We start from the raw sequence: 21,592 nt of genomic DNA on the forward strand, positions 1-21,592 counted from the left end.
TTTCTCAGGCTGGTTCTATTGGAGCAGCAGCTGCCATCTTTGTTTACAGCTGCTGTTAAAAATGACACGTTTGCTTCCACGGTGTAAAAACAGAAGAGGAAATTTGCTCTTTTTTTCTCTTCCCTCCGACCTTTCCTCATTTCTGTTTTGTGCTTCCTCGTGTCCTCTGTCCTGCCTCTGACCCACAAACTGATCGTACAAATGTCTCAGTTCCTGATCGGAGACAGAATCTGTTCACTGAGCTTCCAAAGACTGACGGGAGTTTCTGAAGCATCAGCAGCAAACGAGCTGGGTCACTTAGGAAAGTAAGGAAGTAAGGAACAAGCACTGGAGCACCTTTCCTTTGTTCCTCACTTCCTTACTTTCCTAAGTGATCCAGCTCGTTTGCTGCTGATGCTTCAGAAACTCACGTCAGTCTTTGGAAAAAAAATCTTTAGGATCATCAATAACCTGAGAAACAGAAATCCAGAATAAAAGCAGTGAATCGCAGGAGCCTGAGAAATACGACCTTTAATGTGAAACAGATCAGGAGTCCAACAGGAAACTGAACAATGACCAGCGAGAACACACACACACACACACACACACTGTGCAAAGTGAAGCAGGGGAACAAACGCGGTCAGAGATCAGCTGTGATGTAAATGTAGGAAAATATAAAAGTAAAATATATTAAAATATGAAATAAAGACCAAATTTAATTATGAGCGCTTTGGTCATTTCTCATGTGTTTCTGTCTGACGTCATGGTTCAGACTCTCTAAGATGCAGTCTGAGTTTCCCAGCACAGTAACATCCACCATCACAGCCTCACTGAGATCCTCTGGTTCTTTTACAAAGTTCCCCATAATGACTCTCGTGTTTTCTTCACCTCGCGGCTTTTTCTCTAAGGAACTAAGGAAATGAGGAAAGGTGCTTCAGTGCTTCTTTTGTTACCTCGTTTAGGAGAGGAAATAAAACCTTCTTCTTGTAAAGTTGTTCCTTGTTTCCATCATTAAGATCATCAATAATCTGAGAAACAGAAATTCAGAATAAAAGCAGTGAATCGGCTTTTTCCCCATTATAGCGTGTTAGGAGTCAGCAGGAGGAGGAGTCTGCCAGCTGAAGCTTGTCTGCAGACTCGGTGCGTTTTGCACTAAGCAGTGCTTCTATGGGTCAGAGTTAGTTCCAGTCTGAATTAAAATTAATTAATTATGATATTTTTTCCTCTTGTTTTCAAAAAGTGTTTCTTTGACGGACAGCTTGTGAGGAGCAGCAGGGATATTTGGTCATGACCGTCTGCGTTTAACTCTGCGATGGAGTCAAGTATGAGAGTTATTGTCCTCCTGCTTGGTGAGTTTACAGCAGCTTTCACTGTGACGGAGATCAGACGGGCTGTGATGCTCGCAGAGACTAACTGTAGTTTTATTATTTACAGTGTGCAGCACTTTGCGTTTAACGTGTTTTATTATTTTTAATTCAGTCTTATTTATATAGAAATTCTCTTATAAATAAAGATGATCTACAGATTAACACGGGCTGCGTCCGTGAAACAGGTCAAAGTAGAAAAACAGTAGAAACGAGCGGCCTCGTCACTAAGTGATTTCTATTACTTATTATTATCTTTAAGAGGAAAAGTTCTCATTGTCTTCCTGTAGTCTTTACTCTCACAGTAAGCTGGTGCTCTGATACTTGGACTGATCATCGTCTCACTTATATCCAGGTCATATTCATACACTGTGTGGGACTGTGTGCACTTGTTGGTGTTTTAAATATCTGTCAGCAGGATTATTGAAGGATATTTGAACAGCAGAGGACCAAGAACAGAACCCTGAGGAACACCACTTTATAATCAGTCAAACTTTATTTTTACAGCAGCTTTCATGCAGTTTGGTGCAGCAAAGAACAAAAAACATAGAAACTAATATTAAAACATGTAACAGTTCTTTGGTCCTGTGCTTACATGAGTGCTCTCCCGCTGCTCCGGCTTCCTGCCACAGTCCATAAACACAGGAGTGAGATTAACTGGTGATCGTGCAGATTAAAGCGCAGAGGTCTCAGTGAGAATAGAAAATATATGAATGTGAGAACGTTACAGACACACATTCATCACATTTTTGTTTGAGTTTGTTGTTGGTTTATTGATATTTTTGGATTATTTAAAAGTTTATTTGTAGGTTAAAATTTGCTTCATGTTTTTGGTTTGTTGTTTATCTTGTTCGGTCAGTCAGGAAGAACCGCAGGACCATTTTCTATAAATAAAGGGACTGGTTTAGGACCAGCATGCACTGGGGCGGGGCTCTTTGTTTAATGCTCGCCAAACGGGATAAATGAACCATAAAAACAACTTTCAAGTTTTGGACGTTGGACGATCACATCGATGATCAACAGCATCAAACTGCCTGACAGTCCAGGATTTTACTAGTTTAAAATGTTTTAATAAAATCTTTGAGGACTCGTAACCGCGACACTCTGTCTTTAATTGAGCCGTTTGTAATATTTTATATTCGGAGTTTCAGTTCAGACGTTTCTTTTCAAAAGTTCATAGTTTAAATGCTGAGGACGGCTGATGATCAGAAGCATTAATTATACACTTTTACTAGACACAGATAATTATATCGAAGGCGATATTTGGTGTTTAAAATTTGCTGTTCAGGATCAAAACTGTGTTGTTTGGTTTTGTTCCGTCTTACATGTGAGTCGAATAAAAAAGCAGAGAGTAAATAATCAGATTACTTTTGTTGGTGTGTTTTAAGCAGGAAGCTGCGTCTGTTTATGGAGAGCACATATAGCTGAACTATGGAGATGCAGAAGTAACCTGATGATCTGATGTTGTCACTCATAATATTTTACAGTAAACATGTTGGAACATTTATGTGGACAGAAACGGTGAAGTCAGTGAAGGTCATCAGTCACAGCAGAGACGCAGGAACCAGTTTTCATAAACTGAAGTTTGAAAGAACAGATTCAAAAACATGCGCAGCCTCGTTCGTCATAAAGCTTCAGATGATTGACTGGAGTCCGAATCAAAGCTAAAATAAAAAGAACCTCTAGTTTAGTTCAGTTTGGACTTTATTTAAATTCGTAATAAAGCGTCAGGAATAACGATTCAAATAGAAAAATAAAAGTTAACTCATCAAACAAACATTAAAATGTGACTAAAGATATACTGAACTTACTTCTAAAAAAAAATGTTTTGCTAAGACACTGGCAGGAAAAGCGGCCCCTCCCTATGAAGACTGGTTAAACTGGCATCTTACAAAAAAGTGACTTATGGTCTATTAGAGGTCCCCAACCCCTGGGTCAGGGACCCGTACCAGGCCGGGAGAGTTGAGGCTCGGGTGTGAAATTTATGGTTTTCAGGGCTTTTATCGTTAACTCTGTTTACCCGGGTCTTTTCCTGTGTTGTAGTTGTGTCTTATTTTGAAAGAAATGATTACCTGTTACCATAGTGACCAGAGAGCATTAAGGGCAGAGATGAGGACGTTACTCTCAGTGTTGTTGGTGCATTTCAGGAAGACGCTGCTAATAAAGTTAGACAATTACACAGTGAACTTTTGTTTATTATTATATTTACAGAACACCTTAAAGGCCGGTCCGTGAAAATATTGTCGGACATTAAACCGTCAGTAGTGCAAGAAAGGTTGCAGCTACTAAACTTTATCAGCTTGGAGTGTCTGGTGTGTGAAAGTGTGAGTGTTATTTTTCTTTTTTTGTTTATAACTAAAGTTTAGAGATAGGGTGAGAGGTTCGGCCATCCGGGAGGGGCTCAGAGTAGAGCCGCTGCTGCTCCACATCGAAAGGAGCCAGCTGAGGTGGTTCGGGCATCTGATAAGGATGCCTCCTGGACGCCTCCTGGGTGAGGTGTTCCGGGCATGTCCCACCGGGAGGAGGCGCCGGGGCAGACCCAGGACACGCTGGAGAGATTATATCTCTCGGCTGGCCTGGGAACGCCTTGGTGTTCCCCCGGATAAGATGGAGGAAGTGGCTGGGGAGAGGGAGGTCTGGGCCTCTTTGCTTAGGCTGCTGCCCCCGCGACCCGGCCTCGGATAAAGCGGATGAAGATGGATGGATCTAAAGTTTAAAAATAAAAATGTTGAAACTATATATATATATATATATATATATATATATATATATATATATATATATGCATGTATTAGGGGTGCAACGATACTCGTATCGATATTGAACGTTCGATACAGTGCTTTCGGTTCGGTACGCATATGTATCGAACAATACAATTTTTTAAAATTTATTTTATCAACTTTCCTTCTGACGATGCTGTCTGTGTTGAGCGCTCAGTGGATCTGCGCTCGACAGTGCAGCCTAGGCGGAGTAGTCGAGCGCAGATCCACTGAGCGCAGGACAAGCTAGCAGACAGAAGCTAAGGTCGTTGCAACATGGCAAATTGAACCTCCCCCACCCTCATTCAGATCTCGCCTTTGGAACTATTTTGGTTTTCATGTGACGTATGACCCTGAAGGTAAGCGCGTCATGGACTAAAGTAAAACAGTATGTTGGATGTGCCACGCAATGCTCAATTACATTGGTGGGAACTAGTGTGTTAGCGCAGTTAGCTCGTTAGCGCAGTTAGCTCGTTAGCGCAGTTAGCTCGTTAGCGCAGTTAGCTCGTTAGCGCAGTTAGCTGTTGACGTGTTGGCCGTCCAGCCCCACGCACGGGGTGATCCGCGGTAGCTCGTTAACGGAGATTTGCCGTGTTGTGGCGTTAACGTCATTTCAGATTAACGATGACAGCACTAGTGGGAACACAAAGAATATGACTGCACATTTACTCCGACATCATCCTAGTGCAAAGACAAGTGGAAGCAGACAAAAACAACAAGCACGCATGCTACAAACTTTACCCGAGTCATTTAGACAGCCGTTAGCACATGATTCTCCTTATGGGGACCTGATATGTTTAATATGCTGCTGAGAATATAGCCCAGAAGAAGCGTATAGTAGAGCTTTTATTTTGGAAAGAGACATTTCTCTGTAATAAACTCTCTTTTCCAAAGATGAGTGATTCCTCAATCAGATAGATTTATTATTTTATTACTTAAAAACTGTACTTTTGAGTTAAAATATATATTTATAATTTTAATAAATGACAAATGAAAAAGGCATGAACATTATTTTCTGTATCGAAAAAATATCGAACTGTGAATTTTGTGTATCGTTGCACCCCTAACCCTGAACCTTAAGTAAAATAATAGTAACTAAACTGTAAAGAGAACCAAACTCTGGGCCTAACAGGAAACTACCAACATTTCTTTGGCCTGCTGGTCACTGACAGCTGTTTGTGTTATCACCAAGTAACAGCCAGACTAATACTCTGTGTTATTACAGGACACAGCTTCCTCTGTTTGCCATCGAAATTGAGGAAGGTTATAAATGTTATAACTCTAAGTCCTGAACAGGAAGTAGCAGACATGAATATTACATTAGAAGCCATTAAGCATTGATCCAGAGCTGCATCCAGTCCAGAGTCTCCTCCTGGCTCTGACTCAGTAAACATGAAACACTGGAAGAAAGACGACGGTACAAATAACAAAAGCACCTCGTAGTCTTTACACCATGTTTGGTTGTGTTTGTATTTCCAGCAGATAAAACCTTTAATATCTTGTATCAGCTGAACATGTAAATATGCTCGATGTGCCTACAAGCTCCAGTATCTCGTCCACACTGAGTAACTTTAATGCACAGCTCACAGTTATCACAGCTTTTTAGTGTGAAAACTTCCTCGAGCTGGTTGTGCTGACACATCTGACCTGTATACTTTTATTTGATATCGGCTGCTTTTGCATGTGCAGGACATCTTTGTGGGTTTGAATGGGGGGGTGACTGAACGTGTAAAGAGCTGTGGGGTCCTTAGGGACTAAGTAAAGCGCTATACAGGCCTTTACCATTTATTACCTAAACCATGAAAAAACCTAAACATGAGCCTGGAAAAACTGATATAAGCTCCAGGAAACAGGAAGCAGACAGATGACCTGACACCAAACGAAGGAAGACGGAGGACTTAAATAGACGGAGTGGAAATAAGGGAGATGGAAACACAGCTGACTAAGGCTACGTCCACACGTACACGGGTATTTTTGAAAACAGAGATTTTCTGTTTTTGTTTGTTTGTTTGTTTTTAAAGCCTGGGCGGGTAATGGTAGAAGCAGAAAGGAGTCCTGTGTGGAGGGACAGTAACTGTGTGAGTATATGTAAGCTTTTAAACACTGCAGAGAGTAAAATTAACCCTCTGTGGTCCAGGGTATATTTGATTTTGCCTCTATATTTCACCTTTAAAATGTGTTTGTCTTGCCTTGTTTGGTATCATTATTTTCAGCACAACCTCAAATATCTGAAATTCGAGTTATTTTTTCATTTTGGTATACTATATTAGCACAGTTGATCTAAATTCAGACAGAAAATTCAAAATCCAAGTAGAAAAGTTATTTTTTACTGTAAAACCCACAAACATGTTTAATGAATCATTTTCGCAACTTGAAATTGTACATTTCTAAAAATTATGCACAAGTTTTGCAAACAACAAAGTTATATGGTACTATTTACGTTTTTTATATAACCATTTAAAACTATTTACAGAACAATCAGCTGTGCTGCATCAAATAAGAAGGCACACAAATTATTTGTGCCAGTCTAAAAAATGTAGTTTGTGTTCAGTATAAGACAGAGGAGAACACCCAAGGCCTAAACCTGCAGGTGTGACAGCAGGAGGTGCATCAGTCCAGTTTTCCATGTGGGAACAGCGTTTACACTGGAATCTGCCTTTGATGGCTTTTTTTTTTTTGCACCTTTCGTCCACACGTAAACGGCGTTTTTGGTCACTGAAAACTGAGACTTTTAAAAACTCCGGCCAGGGTGGATATTTTTGAAAACTCCGTTTTTGCGTGTGGACGAGAAAAACGCAGAAAACGCAGCGTCAAAGGTGTGCGCCTTTTTTGACGTCACACTGTGCGCCACGTTATTGTTTCAGTGAAATGAATTTCTACAATACTGTTACTGTTACTTGTTCTCCCTGCAGTGTTTAAATGCTTACATATACACACACAGTTACTGTCCCTCCACACATACGACTCGGTTCTGCTTCTATGCCCCAGCTTTGTTTACTTTTTCCTGCCGAGGCTTCTAGACTTCTGATTGGCCAACATTTCTACACGGTTAGGAATATAGCGCCACGTGTTGCTTTGGCATGTTCCTAGCAGCGTTTCCTTCATTTCTGTGTTTACGTGTGGACGGGATCTTCTATTGTGAATAAAATCTGGCTTCGTGACATTTGAACATTATTTGACACCAACGACCTTTTTGCAGCTGTAAATGTTTAGTTTGTCACAACCAGATCAAAAAGTAAGAACTTGTTGTGATTTGTGTAAAATGTGTGAGGCTGAGTTCCTCCTGTCACTGATGCAGCTCACATGTATCAGCTTCACCCTCCTCGTGCTTCATGTTCCTGGATTTAATCCTCACTTACTTTCTGTGGCTCTTTGTAAGATCTCTGATCACTTTCATTAAAGTTCTCACTGACTGTTGCATCTCTTCATATTTTACAGTGATGAGATTTTCTGCTTCTGAGGACGTGAAGAAGAACCTGACGGGCGCTGTGGGAGGAAACATCACTCTACCTGACTCTGTGCAGGAGGAAGGATTTCTGTCATATGGAAGAACGATTATTGCTCATGTGACTGATGGAAAATTTAAAGTATTTGTGGAAAAGAACAAGAACAGACTTCAGTGGAACAGAAACTCTGGACTCTTTACACTCACAGAGCTGCAGAGGAACGACTCAGGGATTTATACTGTCGACTCTAAAACAGGAAAAGTTTTCACATCATCATATAAGCTCACAGTGTACGGTAAGTCTCATATTTATTCTGGTATGTTTTTGTGTAACGTCCCAGCTTCATATGTGAACACACAAAACTTCCTGTTTACTTGAACATGTTTCCCATTTCATGGTCACGTTAATCCACAGAGAAGTAACACAGAGCCTCATTGGCCATGTTCCCACTAGTGCCTAACTATCGCCCAATCACAGCTCAGCACAGCACCCTGTGAGTTTCTAAGGTATTGAACGTCTTTATGAAGCATTAACAGTTACTTCTTACAGTGAAACATGTATATTTGAACAGCCCAGCTGCCTCCTGTCAGTCTCGTATGGCCTACAGTGTTACACTGCCTAACAAGCAGAACAGACACTTTTATTTTGACGGGTTTGTTGTTGATGGCGACTTCCTGTGGCTGCTGCTGTGAGAGGAACACATTACAAAACACAAGCTGTGGTTTCCACTCATGAAGCAACACGTTGTGCTGTAATGTTTGTGTCTGACTACAAAGCTGCTGTCTGTGTTGTAGAAACCAACGACAGTCATGTAGCTGCATGTAGCTATGATGGTGTTTGCTAGTTCACCTTACATGCATTAATGTAATAACGTGGTTAGCCTACTCAACGTAAATTACACACGAACAACATTAAGCTACTCACGCAGAGAAGAACGGCTGCTGCTGCATCATCATCCTCATCATTTCTGCTACACTGGCAGGGCTAGGGGCCAGGACTCTCCTCTTCGGGTTTTTGGGGGATGTTGCTAACTCCGCGTCCGATAACAGGCACCACACCTGCAGTAGATGTGCTCGGTGTGAGGTCTCGCAGCAAGCTATCAAATACGGCGCATTTCTCGACTTTTAAAAAAACGCTATGCGTCGCCAGGTGTTTCATCAGATTTGAGGTGTTACCTCCTTTGACAGCATCACAGTATCAGCTTAAAGCACTTGTTGCAGCTGCTGAGTTTGCATCTTTTGCTGTGAAGTACAGCCAGACTTTTGACCGCTTCGCCTTGGGCGTTTTTAATCTGTAGCTCTGCTCTAAAAGAACGTACGTACCTGGACCCGCCTACTATCCTCGGAAACGTAAAATGATTGGCTAGAATCTAAAGTGTCTGACATCTCAGGGAAAAAAAAGAACCAAAATGTGCGCTGCTTTTCAGTCTGGTTACTACCGTTTATGTCAGAACCGGTGCCATCATGGCACCAGATACTGGTACCCATCCCTACTCGTGTGGTTTGTTTTCAGACAGTTCTGCAGTAAATCTCCTCTCATCATCATCATCACGTTACCTGTGGTTGATTTAACCAGTAACACCAATAACCTTTGACAGGAAGAAAATCTGTTTCGTTGTAGAGGAAGAAGAAAGGCTTCCACAGAAGTTGAGGTTTTGCGTCCACAGAGCTTCACAGGAAAGATGACGAGACGTTTAGACAAACGATTGAACAGAACAGTCAGAAGCTGCTGGTTGAAGGGAAACCAGCACAAAAAGAGTTTGTGTTGATTGTGACATCAGAGCAGCTCACCTGAAATTCAAAGCTCTGCTCCAGGATCGCTGCTTACCCAACAAACAGACCCTGAGAGTTCACATGGGGAGGTGTGGGCAGACCTACATGGTCTACAACAGACAGTGTGGGACTTTACTGCCACCAGTTGGTATGTAGCACGCACCAGAATAATCCTCAAAAAAGAGGTCGTTTTAGCTCCTCCCTTTTTTGCAGGAGGTCATCACAGAGCTGATTTTGGCAGATTTTTACTCCAAACATCAAAGCGTCTGAGTTTTTATCACGTCTGCCACTGCAGGAACCCTCAGACATGCACACACTGTTGCTTTGTTCACTGTGTTTGTGCTGTTTGCTGCACAGCTCTCACCGCCGTCTCCTCCCACACTCTTGTGGTTGTTACGCAAACATGTTACCACACTATGAACCTGCCCTCAAAGACATCACATAAAATACTATAGAACAAGCAGTATGTGTTAGTAGAACATGTTCTGACATCTTTCACGGTTCAGTATATCAGTCATATACAGTTTAAGATTGGAATACGTTGCTGTCTCTAATCTGCATTTTTATGACAGTGAAATTAAAATTTCATCTTCCGCACAATATTCATGTTTCTCTGTATCAGGTTCCCTTTATTATAAAGAGTTTGCCAGCAAACATCCCTGTGAACGCCCACAGTGGGCAGCTGTGTGAACAGGACAAACCACATGTGTTTTCTATGGCTTTACTATTTCTTGGGTGGGGTTGAGACTGACGTCTTCCTCCAAACTTTGTTAGTCTGTTACCAGGGCTATGTTAGCTAGCCTTTTAGCCTGTCTGCTAACTGTCTGCTGCCCTGAAGCTACAGCTGTCTGTGGGCTTTACCTACTGACGTACTTTTACAAGATGATACCCGACAACTGAAGCAGGACCTTAGCTTCTCCTGGAGTTTTCATCTATGGCCACCACACAAGCTAACCTCCTGGCTTCTCTGCCCGTCTCAGTAGAGAAACCTTCTCCCCGTTCACTCAGTGCTCCCCAGCTGCTCACAAACCACTTTCCACTGGAACCAGTTCAGCCACATCTGCAGGAGGGCCTGTCGTCTCAGCCGATCTATGTCTGATGAGATGTGACCGCTCCTCAGGGGCGAGGTCAAAGTCCAGAGTCTGCAACCTGCAACCCAGATGTGTGGGTGGTGGTAAAGGACAATAAGGGTGGTGCTCCATCTACATCCTCACTAAACCAGGCGCCACCTCACTAACCTCACTCGTCAGCGGTGTCCTCTCCTGGGCTCCCTTGTCATTTCTCTTCCCAGTTACCTGGCTATAGTGCAAACACCTGCATGACACCAAGCTGAGCGTCCAGGCTTTTCTGTCCCGAGCACTGCTGCAGCTCCTGTTGCCTCGACGGCTGCATCTCCAACCTCAAATGCTGTAGTGCCCCCGAGGTCCACATCACCTGCCATCTCCTCAAAGCCGTGCCTGTCCACAGTGTGGTTGTGGGCACCTCTACGGTCCAACATGGTGGCCGTGCCTTTTGCTTTTATGGCGCCTGTAGCCGATCTGCAGCTGTAACTCACCACAAAGCCTCAGCACTAGTTGGCTCTAATGACTTAAAAACAGTCAGTTGGAGACCCTCGAACAAGGTTTTGTGCACCTTGTGAGGAGTCTGCTGGTCCTCTGCCTGTTTGGTTTTGTTCAGCCATCTGCATCTGCTGCACATTTGGCTGCTGCAGGAATAAAGACAGTCCTCCAGCGCCCTGAACTTTGAAACAAGATCCCTTCACCCAAACCTCTGGGGTTCAATCTGCCCACAGTCATTGAACTAACCTTTCACTCATGTTTCTGGGATGCTTAGGACTCATATTGCACTGCTGGAAATAGTTTATTTTGATGCATATGCTGCTTTTTTGCAAATTTGCATTATAATATTTATTTTCGTTTTTCCTGCAGTATATAAAAATTGGTGTATTTCAAAAATAAAACTATGAAGACACTCAAAATAAATTTCCTGTGGTGGGAAACTATTTTGTGCAACTTTTTTGTATTTACAGTTTTGAGGGATAAGCCTCTTAAATTTCTCTAACTAGAAATATATGTTAAAAAAACAAAAACAATTTTCAATGTTTTTGTAGTTTATTGCACTTTTTTGCAATTTATGTAATTACTATGCACTTAATGCAGACATATTATTAAGATTTAGGCTGTAATGGTTGTATTGATGTATAGCAACTTGAAATGCTCCCAAAAATGGCTCCACAGCATGTAAACATATAATATAAGCTCTGGCGGACTTGGTTCTATGGTAGGTCTTAAAGGGTTAAACTGCCACGTTTCCTTTTCTGCTTCCTGTTTTTCCTCTCAGTGCCCACTGAGACCTCACATTTCCCCGCTGTTAGCTCGGTGTTTCCACCACAGTCGTCCTCCTGCTGCTCATTCTCTAAAGGCCTCCATATCAGCACTTTTCTCTCTTGTACCAGAGCCTGACATCAGCCCACAGCTGGATTTACCTCCCTGCTGATTTTGTCTAATCAAACAGAAGAGCTTAGACTGTTCTGTGTTTAGGTCTGTAAGATATAAGAGATAAAGATCTCCTTAATACAGTCGTTCAATGGATTTGACCAGAGAAGCCCCAGGAAGTAAATAAAACTGTGTTCATATAGCACCTTTCAGAACAGCCGTCACAAAGAACTAAAAAAGAACTAAAGGCAGGTTTAAAAAGATGAGTTTTTATTTGTTTCTTAGACCACTGAGTCCACGGAGCTCGAAGAGAGCTGCAGAGTGTGACACTGTGTCTCCTTCAGGTCTCAGCCTTGTGTGATGTAAGCAGACCGTCATCTCCTGCTGGAAGCTGCTACAACCTGCAGATGTTCCAGCGAGTTTCTGCTTACAAATGTGAACAAGGAACTACTGTGATCCAAACATGATGAAAGCAGTACTTCACTCTGCAAAATTTCTCTGGTGATAAAAACACGATCGAATCAGAGAAGCCGACGTCATTCAAAACAGGTTTTTGTGAGAGACGGCCAATCAGAAGGAGGCTGGTATGGGGCGGGGCTAAAAATCAGGCAAAGCTGCTTCGGTAAAAAAGTAAAATTTGAGATGAGCAGTTTCATATAAATGTTCACTGACTGCATTAAAGCAGCAATAAGCAGAGCTCTGCTGTCCTGGAAGTTAAAAATATTTTTCTGATGTTCATCTTTGTTCTCCATCAACTTTGGTCCCCAGACTCTGTACCGACTCCTGCAGTGAAGAAAGTGAGTGTGAGCTCTGAGAGCTGCTCCTTACTGTGTTTGGTGGACAGAGAGACCACACTGCTGTGGTTTAAAGACGAGCAGATGCTGAACCAGAGCAGCTCTGCGCTCTCTCTGCCTCTCACTGTGCACAAACAGGACTTCAACTCCTCTTACAGATGTGTGGCTGCAAACCCTGCAGAGAATAAAACTCTTCCTGTCCACGTGAGAACCACCTGTGGAGACACAGACGACAACGACACCAACAGCTCGACTCGGCCGAGAAACTGTGAGATTATTTCCAACTGTGATTTTTAAGTTTTCCCTTCTCAGGTTAAGAGCCTTGGTGTCATCCTAGACAGGTCACTTTCCTATAAATCTCACATCAATAATCTCACCCGTTCTGCCTACTTCCATCTACGTAACATTAACAGATTGCTTCCTTTTCTTTCCACCCAGTCTACGTCCATTCTTGTCCACAGTCTTGTTACCTCCCATATTGACTGCTGCAATTCTCTTCTGCATGGTCTCCCCCAAAAATCCCTCCATAAGCTTCAACTGGTTCAGAACTCCTTCTGCTCACCTTCAAGGCCATTCATAACCTCGCTCCTCCTTACCTTTCTGACCTGTTAAGCACCACCTGTTCTGCCCGTTCACTTCGTTCTTCTTCTTCTATCCAGCTTGCTGTGCCTTCCTTCACCACCAGGGGAAGCAGAGCTTTCAGCTGCTCTGCTCCCAGAAATAAGAAACATTGGTTCTCCCACAGTTTAAATCCCAACTCAAAACTCATCTGTTCAAATCTGCATGTTCACTGTGAACCCACTGTTAGTTAATTTTATCTTGTGCTTTTCTTTTATTCTTCTTATTCTGCCATTGCCAAGTGTTTTATCCTATGGTAAGGTGTCCTTGGGTGACTTGAAAGGCGCTCATAAATAACATTTATTATTATTATTATTAATAAACATGTTGTTCACTGTGTTTGCTGACATCTGATTTCCTGTTTGACAGATAACATCCTCATTATATTCTTCTGTGTCCTGTCGGTTGTGATGATCATACTTGCTGCTATTATCATCAAGTCAAAGTATCTTTCCCGAAACAAAACGAAGACAAACGGACAGGCACAAGGCAGGTATTTATTTTCTTTTCATTTTATTTATTGTGTTTACTTCTAACCTCTTTGGAGCTCAAGGTCAAGGTAACTTTATTTATACCCATAGGCAAGGTAAATTTGCTTTACAGAAAAAATGACAGCATTTGGCATCCCTTTAAAAACACACATACTGTAAAGGAGCTTGTAGGTCTAAACCTTCAGATCCAGATGGTATTAGACAAAAACACATGTGAGTCCACTCAGCTGTAACACGTCTGTGGTGTGACTGACTTCAGTAGAGTCTTTGTCCTGTTAGTGGAACTATGAGCTGCTTCCAGTGCATCACTATCAGCACTAAGAACAGGCTGCTGGCTCGATGCTGCCGTGATGTGTCACAGAGCATGTTCTGGTTGAGCTGCTTCAGTAGAAACCTGCAGCTGTCACTGTGAGCTCTGTGATCACATCTGACTAAACCTGACGAGCCAAGCTTGGAGCAAAAGTTAAAGTGCATTTACTCTGTGGGAGGTTTTTATGCAAAATAATGAAGTCATTTAAATCTCCATTCCCATGTAAACTGCGCGTGTTATATATGACAACAGGAACTGACTGAAAAGCATAAAGTGTCAGGGCTCTGTGTGCAGGCGGACGGAGAGGAGGATCCAAATGCAAGACTCTGAGACTGAGTTGAAACTGAGAACTTAGCTTTATTGCTGGTGATAAACGAAAACATGAACTGAACACACAGACATGATTCTGAGGGGACGACGCGACACCGAGCTCAGGAAAACACAGGGTGGTAATCAGGGAACGGGCAACAGGAGGGAGACACAGCTGGGAGAAATTGGACTAACGAGACAGGGGGAGCAAAGCTGCACACACTCACATAAGACAGACTTTCACAATAAAACAGGAAATAAGACACAGGGACGCAGACTAAGAAACACAGACTTAACACGGGCAGAACTAAAAATAAACCAGAATAAGCTGGAACATAGAACATCATCATCATCATCATCATCATCATCACAAGCACTAAGAGAATAAGAAAACAAACACACCAAAGTAACTTGAAACGCAGATTCATCATAAAACCCAACAAAGCACCAGAGAAACATAAAGAACAATCATCATTCAAAAATAAACCAAAACAAAATACTGAAAACTGGTCAAACTGACCCAGAACCTGACATAAAGTTGACCAAAGGGACAATGACTCGTACTGAAGCTGAACCTCTGTTCACTTCATAACTGCAAACGTCTCTGCTCATTAACTCCTTCGGCTCTGTCGTCGTTTGTCCTCCTGAGAACAAAAGTATTGAATCCACTACAGAGGACGTGATGAGCAGGCTGGTCTCAGGAGGACACGCCCACTCTGGACTCAATACTAAAAGCAGGATGTGGGACTGTGAGGTTGTGTGTCGTGGTCGTGTGGTTTTTGTTCCAGAAGCTTCGGGAGTTTCATAGTTAAGCTAACGTTTGGTTTCCTGTATCTATTAACACTGAGAACGAATCATCTTCATGTCTGCGTGAATCTAACTGTGACTTTCATGTCTTGTGAGATTATTGGGTCACTTTCAGTGTCAGAGTGAAGTGTGATGATATCCTGGTTTCCTTCTTTGTTTCCTTCTTTGTTTCCTTCCCTGCAGAGTTTTCAAACATTGTTCCTGTTTTCCTTTTTGACACAGTCTCCTCATGTTTAGTGTTTTTATGTTCATGTCTTCCTGCTTCAGTGGTTTTTGTCCATGTTTTACTTTGTAGTTCTTTCTTTCTACAGTCTCATTGTCTTGATTACCTGCACCTCGTTCCCCAGCTGTGTCCACTTCCTGTTTGATCCTGTGTCCACTTCCTGTTTGATCCTGTGTCCACTTCCTGTTTGATCCTGTGTCCACTTCCTGTTTGATCCTGTGTCCATGAACAGTCCTGTTTCTTCATAGTTTTGATGATAACATCAGTGAATCTGTCTTTGTGCTTCTGATACGTGTGACTCGTCTTCCTCTCAGCGCTGCCTGCTCACATCAGCAGTGATTAAAAATCAATAACCTTGATTGATACTCGCCCTCTGTGGGAGACGTGTGTCTGAGAGATCTACATCAGGCAAACTTGAGTGATTAATGTGATCCTACTGTGCTGTTAAGAGGACGTCCTGGACCCCCCAGTGATGCTACATCGGTGGGGGTTGATTCAAACACAAGGACGTCTGTTTCAGCAATAAGTGATCGTTTTATGTAGCGATTATGTTTCTATTGTTAAAAATCAAATAGTTTCTTTCATATGATTTTCTTACCTGAAAACTTCAAAGGTTTTCAGAAATCTGCAGCAGTTTGAACCTTTTCCAAACATTCAGTCTGTGGACAGCAGGACTTTCATACGTCAGGAAGCAGAGGAGGGCGAGGCAGGATGTAATGTGGAGGAGGGCCAGACGTTAATGCAGGAAAGTGAAAGAGGACACGAGCATCGAGGAGCCAGAGCAGCGGCAAACGAAGCGCACCCACCAACTGTTTTCAATGAGAAGCAGTGTGTGAGCTCTGAAGGCTTCTGGACGTTATCATGTGATGTTTTCAGCTGCATTCACACAGCTGATCTTATATAAAGAAGAATCTATTATTAAACGTACGTTAAACTGTACCTTTCACTTTGTTATCAAAGCGATTTCAACTTCCCGGCCGACCTAATGAGCCAAAGACGAACAGCATCAGCTTCACGTCTTTGTCCTGTTAGTAGCTTTTACTCTGACGTCCTTTAAGAACATCATCATGGAGCATCTGCAGGTCGATGCTGAAACTATCACCTGTAGTTCTGCAGTTAGTTCACTTTGCTTCATGCACCTCCACCTGGTGGGATCTGGACTGTTTTTGCTTCACGATGAAGTTGACAGGTTTAGTTTTTATTGGCTGTTCGATCCAGATGTTCACATCAGTATCAAATCGTTTCTTTAGTCTCATATTCTGTGTTGCTGCAGTTTGAAGCAGTAAATATTTCTGTACAAACACTTTTCTCTGGACCTTTGGCAACACTGTGAGACAAACTGCACACAAACAGTTTGTTGAGCTGATAGAAAGGCTGCATTTTAAATTACCGACACGTTTCTCCCTTTATGCTCGCTCCTCTTCTGCAGGGCGAGACGCTGAAATACCGAAAGTAACGAGTCTGTTTTTTAAAGAGGTAAATGTAGACACACCAAAAAATCCACTTACATGCAGTAACAGAGTATTTGTACTTTGTTACCAGTGTTGGTCAAGTTACTTGAAAAAAGTAATCGGATTACAGTAACGCGTTACTGCCCATCTCTGTTTGTTACTTCCTGGCTCTGGTGGTGAAAGTGTTTCAGTCGTGACTGCTGTTGGTTCTTCAGTGTTTGTTAATGTTAAACTGTTATTGGTCATCATAGTTGTTACTTCAAGTCAAGTCCAGGCAGTTTGATCTAAACCACAAATTTTAAAAAGAAGCTTTAAAAATACTCAAGTTCAGTTTCCAGATATAAAAACACAGATTTCATACAGAAGCCTGAGAAAAGTGTGTCAGATGATCAAAGTGAGTTATGACCAGTTACAGTTGTTATCTTTCATCATCAGGATCACCCAAACATCAGCTGTTACACAAAGCTGGTTGTCGCCTCATGAGGTTAACTCAGGGTTTGTTTTGAAAGGGGCGGGTCTGGCAGTGTCTGACCAATCAGAAACATGGAGAAGTGTCCTGGCAGCAGAGCTGCTGAGTTTACAAAGGAAGATAAACTGTTGTAGCAGCCATGTTTGAACTTTGGTGATTCAAAACTACGTCAGCCAAAGTTTGGTTTTCCCATCAGACACATGAAACATGAGATGGTTTCTCTAACATTTGTTTTGTGTTTTATTTATGAGTTCAAATCTGGAACACAAACTTGGAGTAATCAGGACCCTAAACCACCGGGCAGAACATGTTCCCTCTAAGCCTGAAGGGAAAAAGAAGATTGTCATCCCCTATGTAGCCGGTGTATCAGAGAAACTCAGTTTTCTCCAAGCATGACATCCCGGTGTACTTCAGACCCAGCAACACGCTCAGACACAAACTGGTTCACCCGAAAGACAAAACTCCAAAACACAGATTTAACAATGTGGTGTATGCTGTACAGCAGCGAGGAATGCCCAGACCTCTACATCTACAACACTTTCTCTTCTATAAGGTTTGCAGCGCTGCAGGGTCACACTCCACTGATGCACGAGGGTCAAAGTTCATACCTGGAGCCTGCACAGAGCTGGTGAAGCAAACCGAGAAGAGGAGCAGGAGGGGAAGTGACACTTGATAGCAGACAGGAAGTCTGTAGATGAAGTTAGAAAGACTGAGAGATTTGAACCCTCTGCTCGTTATCAGGTGTCAGTAAGCTCACATCATGCTGCTTTTAGAAACAGCCTGCACGCGCACACTGGGTACAGAAATATAGATGCTTATTTTTACCTTTTTAACTCGTGAATTTAACACTTTGCTTAAAACGTATGCACGCGGTCGATTAGTGTGAGCATCGGTGCAGCGTTGCTGCTGTATTACAGGTAATTATAAGAGGAAGCTCGTTTTAATTAAAAGCAGAGGGGAACTTAGAACTTCTTCTTTTATGAACGTCAGAACATCTGCCAGATGTTACATGGAGGTGAACAGTTTCTTCTCTACTCCTGTTCTCTGTTTTTGCGAGTTTGCTTCAGGCCTCGACGTGTCTGTGCTCGCTCAGCGTTTGCAAGAGTCAAACGCTCATCTAGAGTCGGCCGAGCACACAGCACAGGTATGTTTGTGAGTCTGAAGGTCGTGTAAGGGTTGTGTATCTTTCCTTTGTGCAGCCAAGCACCTGAAGTGTTTCTATGACCACCAGCGTCACCTTCCCGACGGAGGATGTGATGCAAACAGTTACTATGGAGACATTTGTTTCATGAACATGAATCTCTGGTTTCACTGAGACTCGTTTTATATACACATGAAGAACTTTCTCTTCAGTTTTTATCAACAAAGTTGTGTTTAACAGTTCGTGCTGACTGGTACAAACCTCACAGCGTCTTTGTGTGTTATTGTTTCCATGTGCTTTCATTTTCTGCTATTCAGTTCAAATCTGCAGCTGCAGGCAGCAGCAGCTGTCTTCTCATTTCTAAACTAAAGACGCTGCAGGATTGTAAAGAGAGCTGTGATGTCTGAAAAGCCAGCAGAGGTGTGTCTGGTGTGGTTTACTTTGTAACAGGATGGACTTCCCCACAGTTTTCCCCATTTTCCAGCAAATCTTTGCTGCCCTGGTTTCCAGCTTTGCTGCGGTTTGGTTTTTTAGGGGTTTTCTCGCGCGACTTTTGACAGTTTATTCCTGCTTCCTCTTTTTTCTCCTCTGGATCATAAATCATCAGAAGCATTTTATTGCCTCCATGCATCCACGACCTGATTATTTTCTGTTCTTTCACTTTTTTGTTTCACTTTTTCTTGTCAGTTTGTGCTTTTAAAGTGTTATCAGTTTAAATCTAACTTCAGCTTTGTGTGTTTTGCAGGCCCCGCAGGCACTCAGGAAGAGGTCCAATATAGTGAAATACAAATAAGCAACAACAGACAGGTTGGTGATGTTTCACTGAGAAACTCTATCGTTAGCAGCTCTGTCTCCAGGGCAGATCATCATGTGTCTGTTAGCAAACATGCTGTGTTTGTTCTCACCACTTCCTGGAAACTGAATGCAAATAGCAGCTGCAGCACACAAAGGCTCAGGTGTGCACAGGTCATCTGCCAATCAGAAGGTGTGGCGTCTGCGTTGTTCGCCTGACATGAACATTTTGCAGAAATCCTTCTTTTTTCCAAGAAAAATAAAACAATAACCTTGAAGCTCATTTTCTGCCATTTATTGAGTCGTGCTCAGTAGCTGTTTACATCAGCAGGACTCTGATAACAGGAAGGCCCTGACGCTGTTACAGGAAGCAGTATCTGTTTCATCTCTTCCACTTTACTCTGTAATCTGACGCCTCTACTTTCTCCTCTACAGGGGGAGTCATCAACAACGATCTACCACACCAACCTGACCACAGTATACGATAAGCTGGAGGCCCATCGCATGATCACGGAGAACGATGCTGAAAATACCTGAGACCACACGAGAAATCCCCAACCGAGAGTTTCCAGAAAGAAAAAAATCAGGTTATTGTTTTTTTGACTGAATTAGTTGCTTTCGTTTTATTTATTTCATTTATTTTATGAACTGCATGTGCGTCTGTGTCACCCTGTTAGATTTCTGTTATTGAGCCTCACATTTCAGTTGAATTCACAGCAAAGCTTGTTTTCACTTCCTGCAGCTAATAAAGGTCTGTGCATGAAGGAGTTTGGGAAATGAGTCAATGATTTAAAAACGACTGACGCACTCAGCTCAGGTACAGCTGAACTGGTTTCGTAGTTAAAGCTGTCGATTGAATGCAGCGAAGCAGCCGTGATGTCCAAACATCGGCTTCATGTGAAAGAGATCAACCAAGTTCCACTTTTGAGTTACACAATTTTGAACCACAAGACGTGCAGCGAGTCAGTCGTGTTTTCTCCATCCAGAGTTAAAATCATCTTCCTCGTTCAGCCCAGACTGTGCAGGCTGGTGGTGAATCTCACCGGACTGTTGGCTCATACTTTTGGTGATTTATGTTCAGGCTGGTTCCCAAAAACATTTCATCCTTCATGTTTTCTGTCTTGTTCTCCCACTCTTGGTTTTCTGTGTGTTTTCTTGGAAATATCATAACCTCGTTTATAAATAAACCTGTTCAAACCTTTCCATTGCTCAGCATGTGGGTCCTTCCTTCTGCCTGCAGACTAGTGTCACCTGTTGCTTGTCAGGTGATCTTCCCATAAACCTCTAACCCGGATGCTCCCATTGGTCCAGAGCCGTCCTCTGGCAGTGTGGAGCAACATTGTCTGAACCTCTGTTACAAAAAAGACTTTTCTGTGTAATGATCAGTGTTGGGAAGGTTACTTTTAACATGTATTCCACTACAGATTACAGATTACAGATTACATGCCCCAAAATGTATTCTGTAACGTATTCCGTTACGTTACTCAATGAGAGTAACGTATTCTGAATACTTTGGATTACTTAATATATTATCATGCTGTTTACAACTACATGAATGTACTATTGCTGTGATTTATTACTGTTACTGAAGGTTACTCTCCATACCAACACCAGCTAGATGTTTAAATCTTAATATAAATGAGTAACAGCAGGTGGACATTAGGTAAGGCTGCACTTTTTGCAGTGATCTCATGTAGAAAACTATTCCTCGCGTATATAAAACAATCCGAACCGTAGTAAAGGGACCTCTGGCTAATACGGTGGGTTCTGTGTCGGCTCGTAGCCGAAAACTAGCTTTACTTTGTTGTCTGGGTCAACTTTGCTAGCAGAGACAGAGAGAGGCGTTGAGTCGACTTACAGTCGAGTCTTAATAGCTTACTTACAGCTGGGCTCGTCAGGCTCTCTTCTTGGCTGCAGTGGTTATTATTATATTTACATGCTTCATACATGCGATGCCTGTAACACTGCCTATTGTTTTGTTTGGGTTTCCACCAGCGTGGAAAATAGAGAGAGCACAGCCGAACATATGAAACAGGGAAGTACCGCCATGTAATCCGTTTATTTCAACAAAGTAACTGTATTCTAAATACCACCTTTTTAAATGGTAACTGTAACTGAATACAGTTACTCATATTTTGTATTTTAAATACGTAACGGTGGTACATGTACTCCATTACTTCCCAACACTGGTAATAACCATATTCAGCATTACAAGGACACTCATCTACTCCTTAAACAGGTCCAACCAGGTCGGGCCAAAGCAGCTCTGGAGCCGTCTCAGCCAACTCTCTGCACCTCATATGTACTCGCCAGCTCACTGTAATACTGCTGAATACTGAAATGATCTTAATCAGAGATCCATCCATCCATCAGACCCTCCTTTCTGCTGACTCAGCTAAAGCCAGCTTACACCTCACCTCTGCTATCTGTTC

General features: G+C 42.4%; 1 protein-coding gene across 1 annotated transcript; it reads left to right on the forward strand.

The window, feature by feature from the left end:
- The first annotated feature begins 1,128 nt into the window (after positions 1-1,128).
- LOC148102646 (CD48 antigen-like) lies at positions 1,129-21,377 on the forward strand. Its single transcript, XM_087842233.1, has 6 exons — positions 1,129-1,328; positions 7,541-7,843; positions 12,524-12,817; positions 13,537-13,656; positions 19,114-19,175; positions 19,596-21,377. The coding sequence occupies exons 1-6, from the start codon at positions 1,292-1,294 to the stop codon at positions 19,695-19,697; spliced, it is 918 nt and encodes a 305-aa protein (XP_087698359.1). The 5' UTR covers positions 1,129-1,291; the 3' UTR covers positions 19,698-21,377.
- Positions 21,378-21,592: the final 215 nt, after the last annotated feature.

This window comes from Neolamprologus brichardi, chromosome 6 (assembly GCF_056152115.1).
Source record: "Neolamprologus brichardi isolate AB-2024 chromosome 6, ASM5615211v1, whole genome shotgun sequence".
In the NCBI taxonomy this organism is placed as follows: domain Eukaryota; kingdom Metazoa; phylum Chordata; class Actinopteri; order Cichliformes; family Cichlidae; genus Neolamprologus; species Neolamprologus brichardi.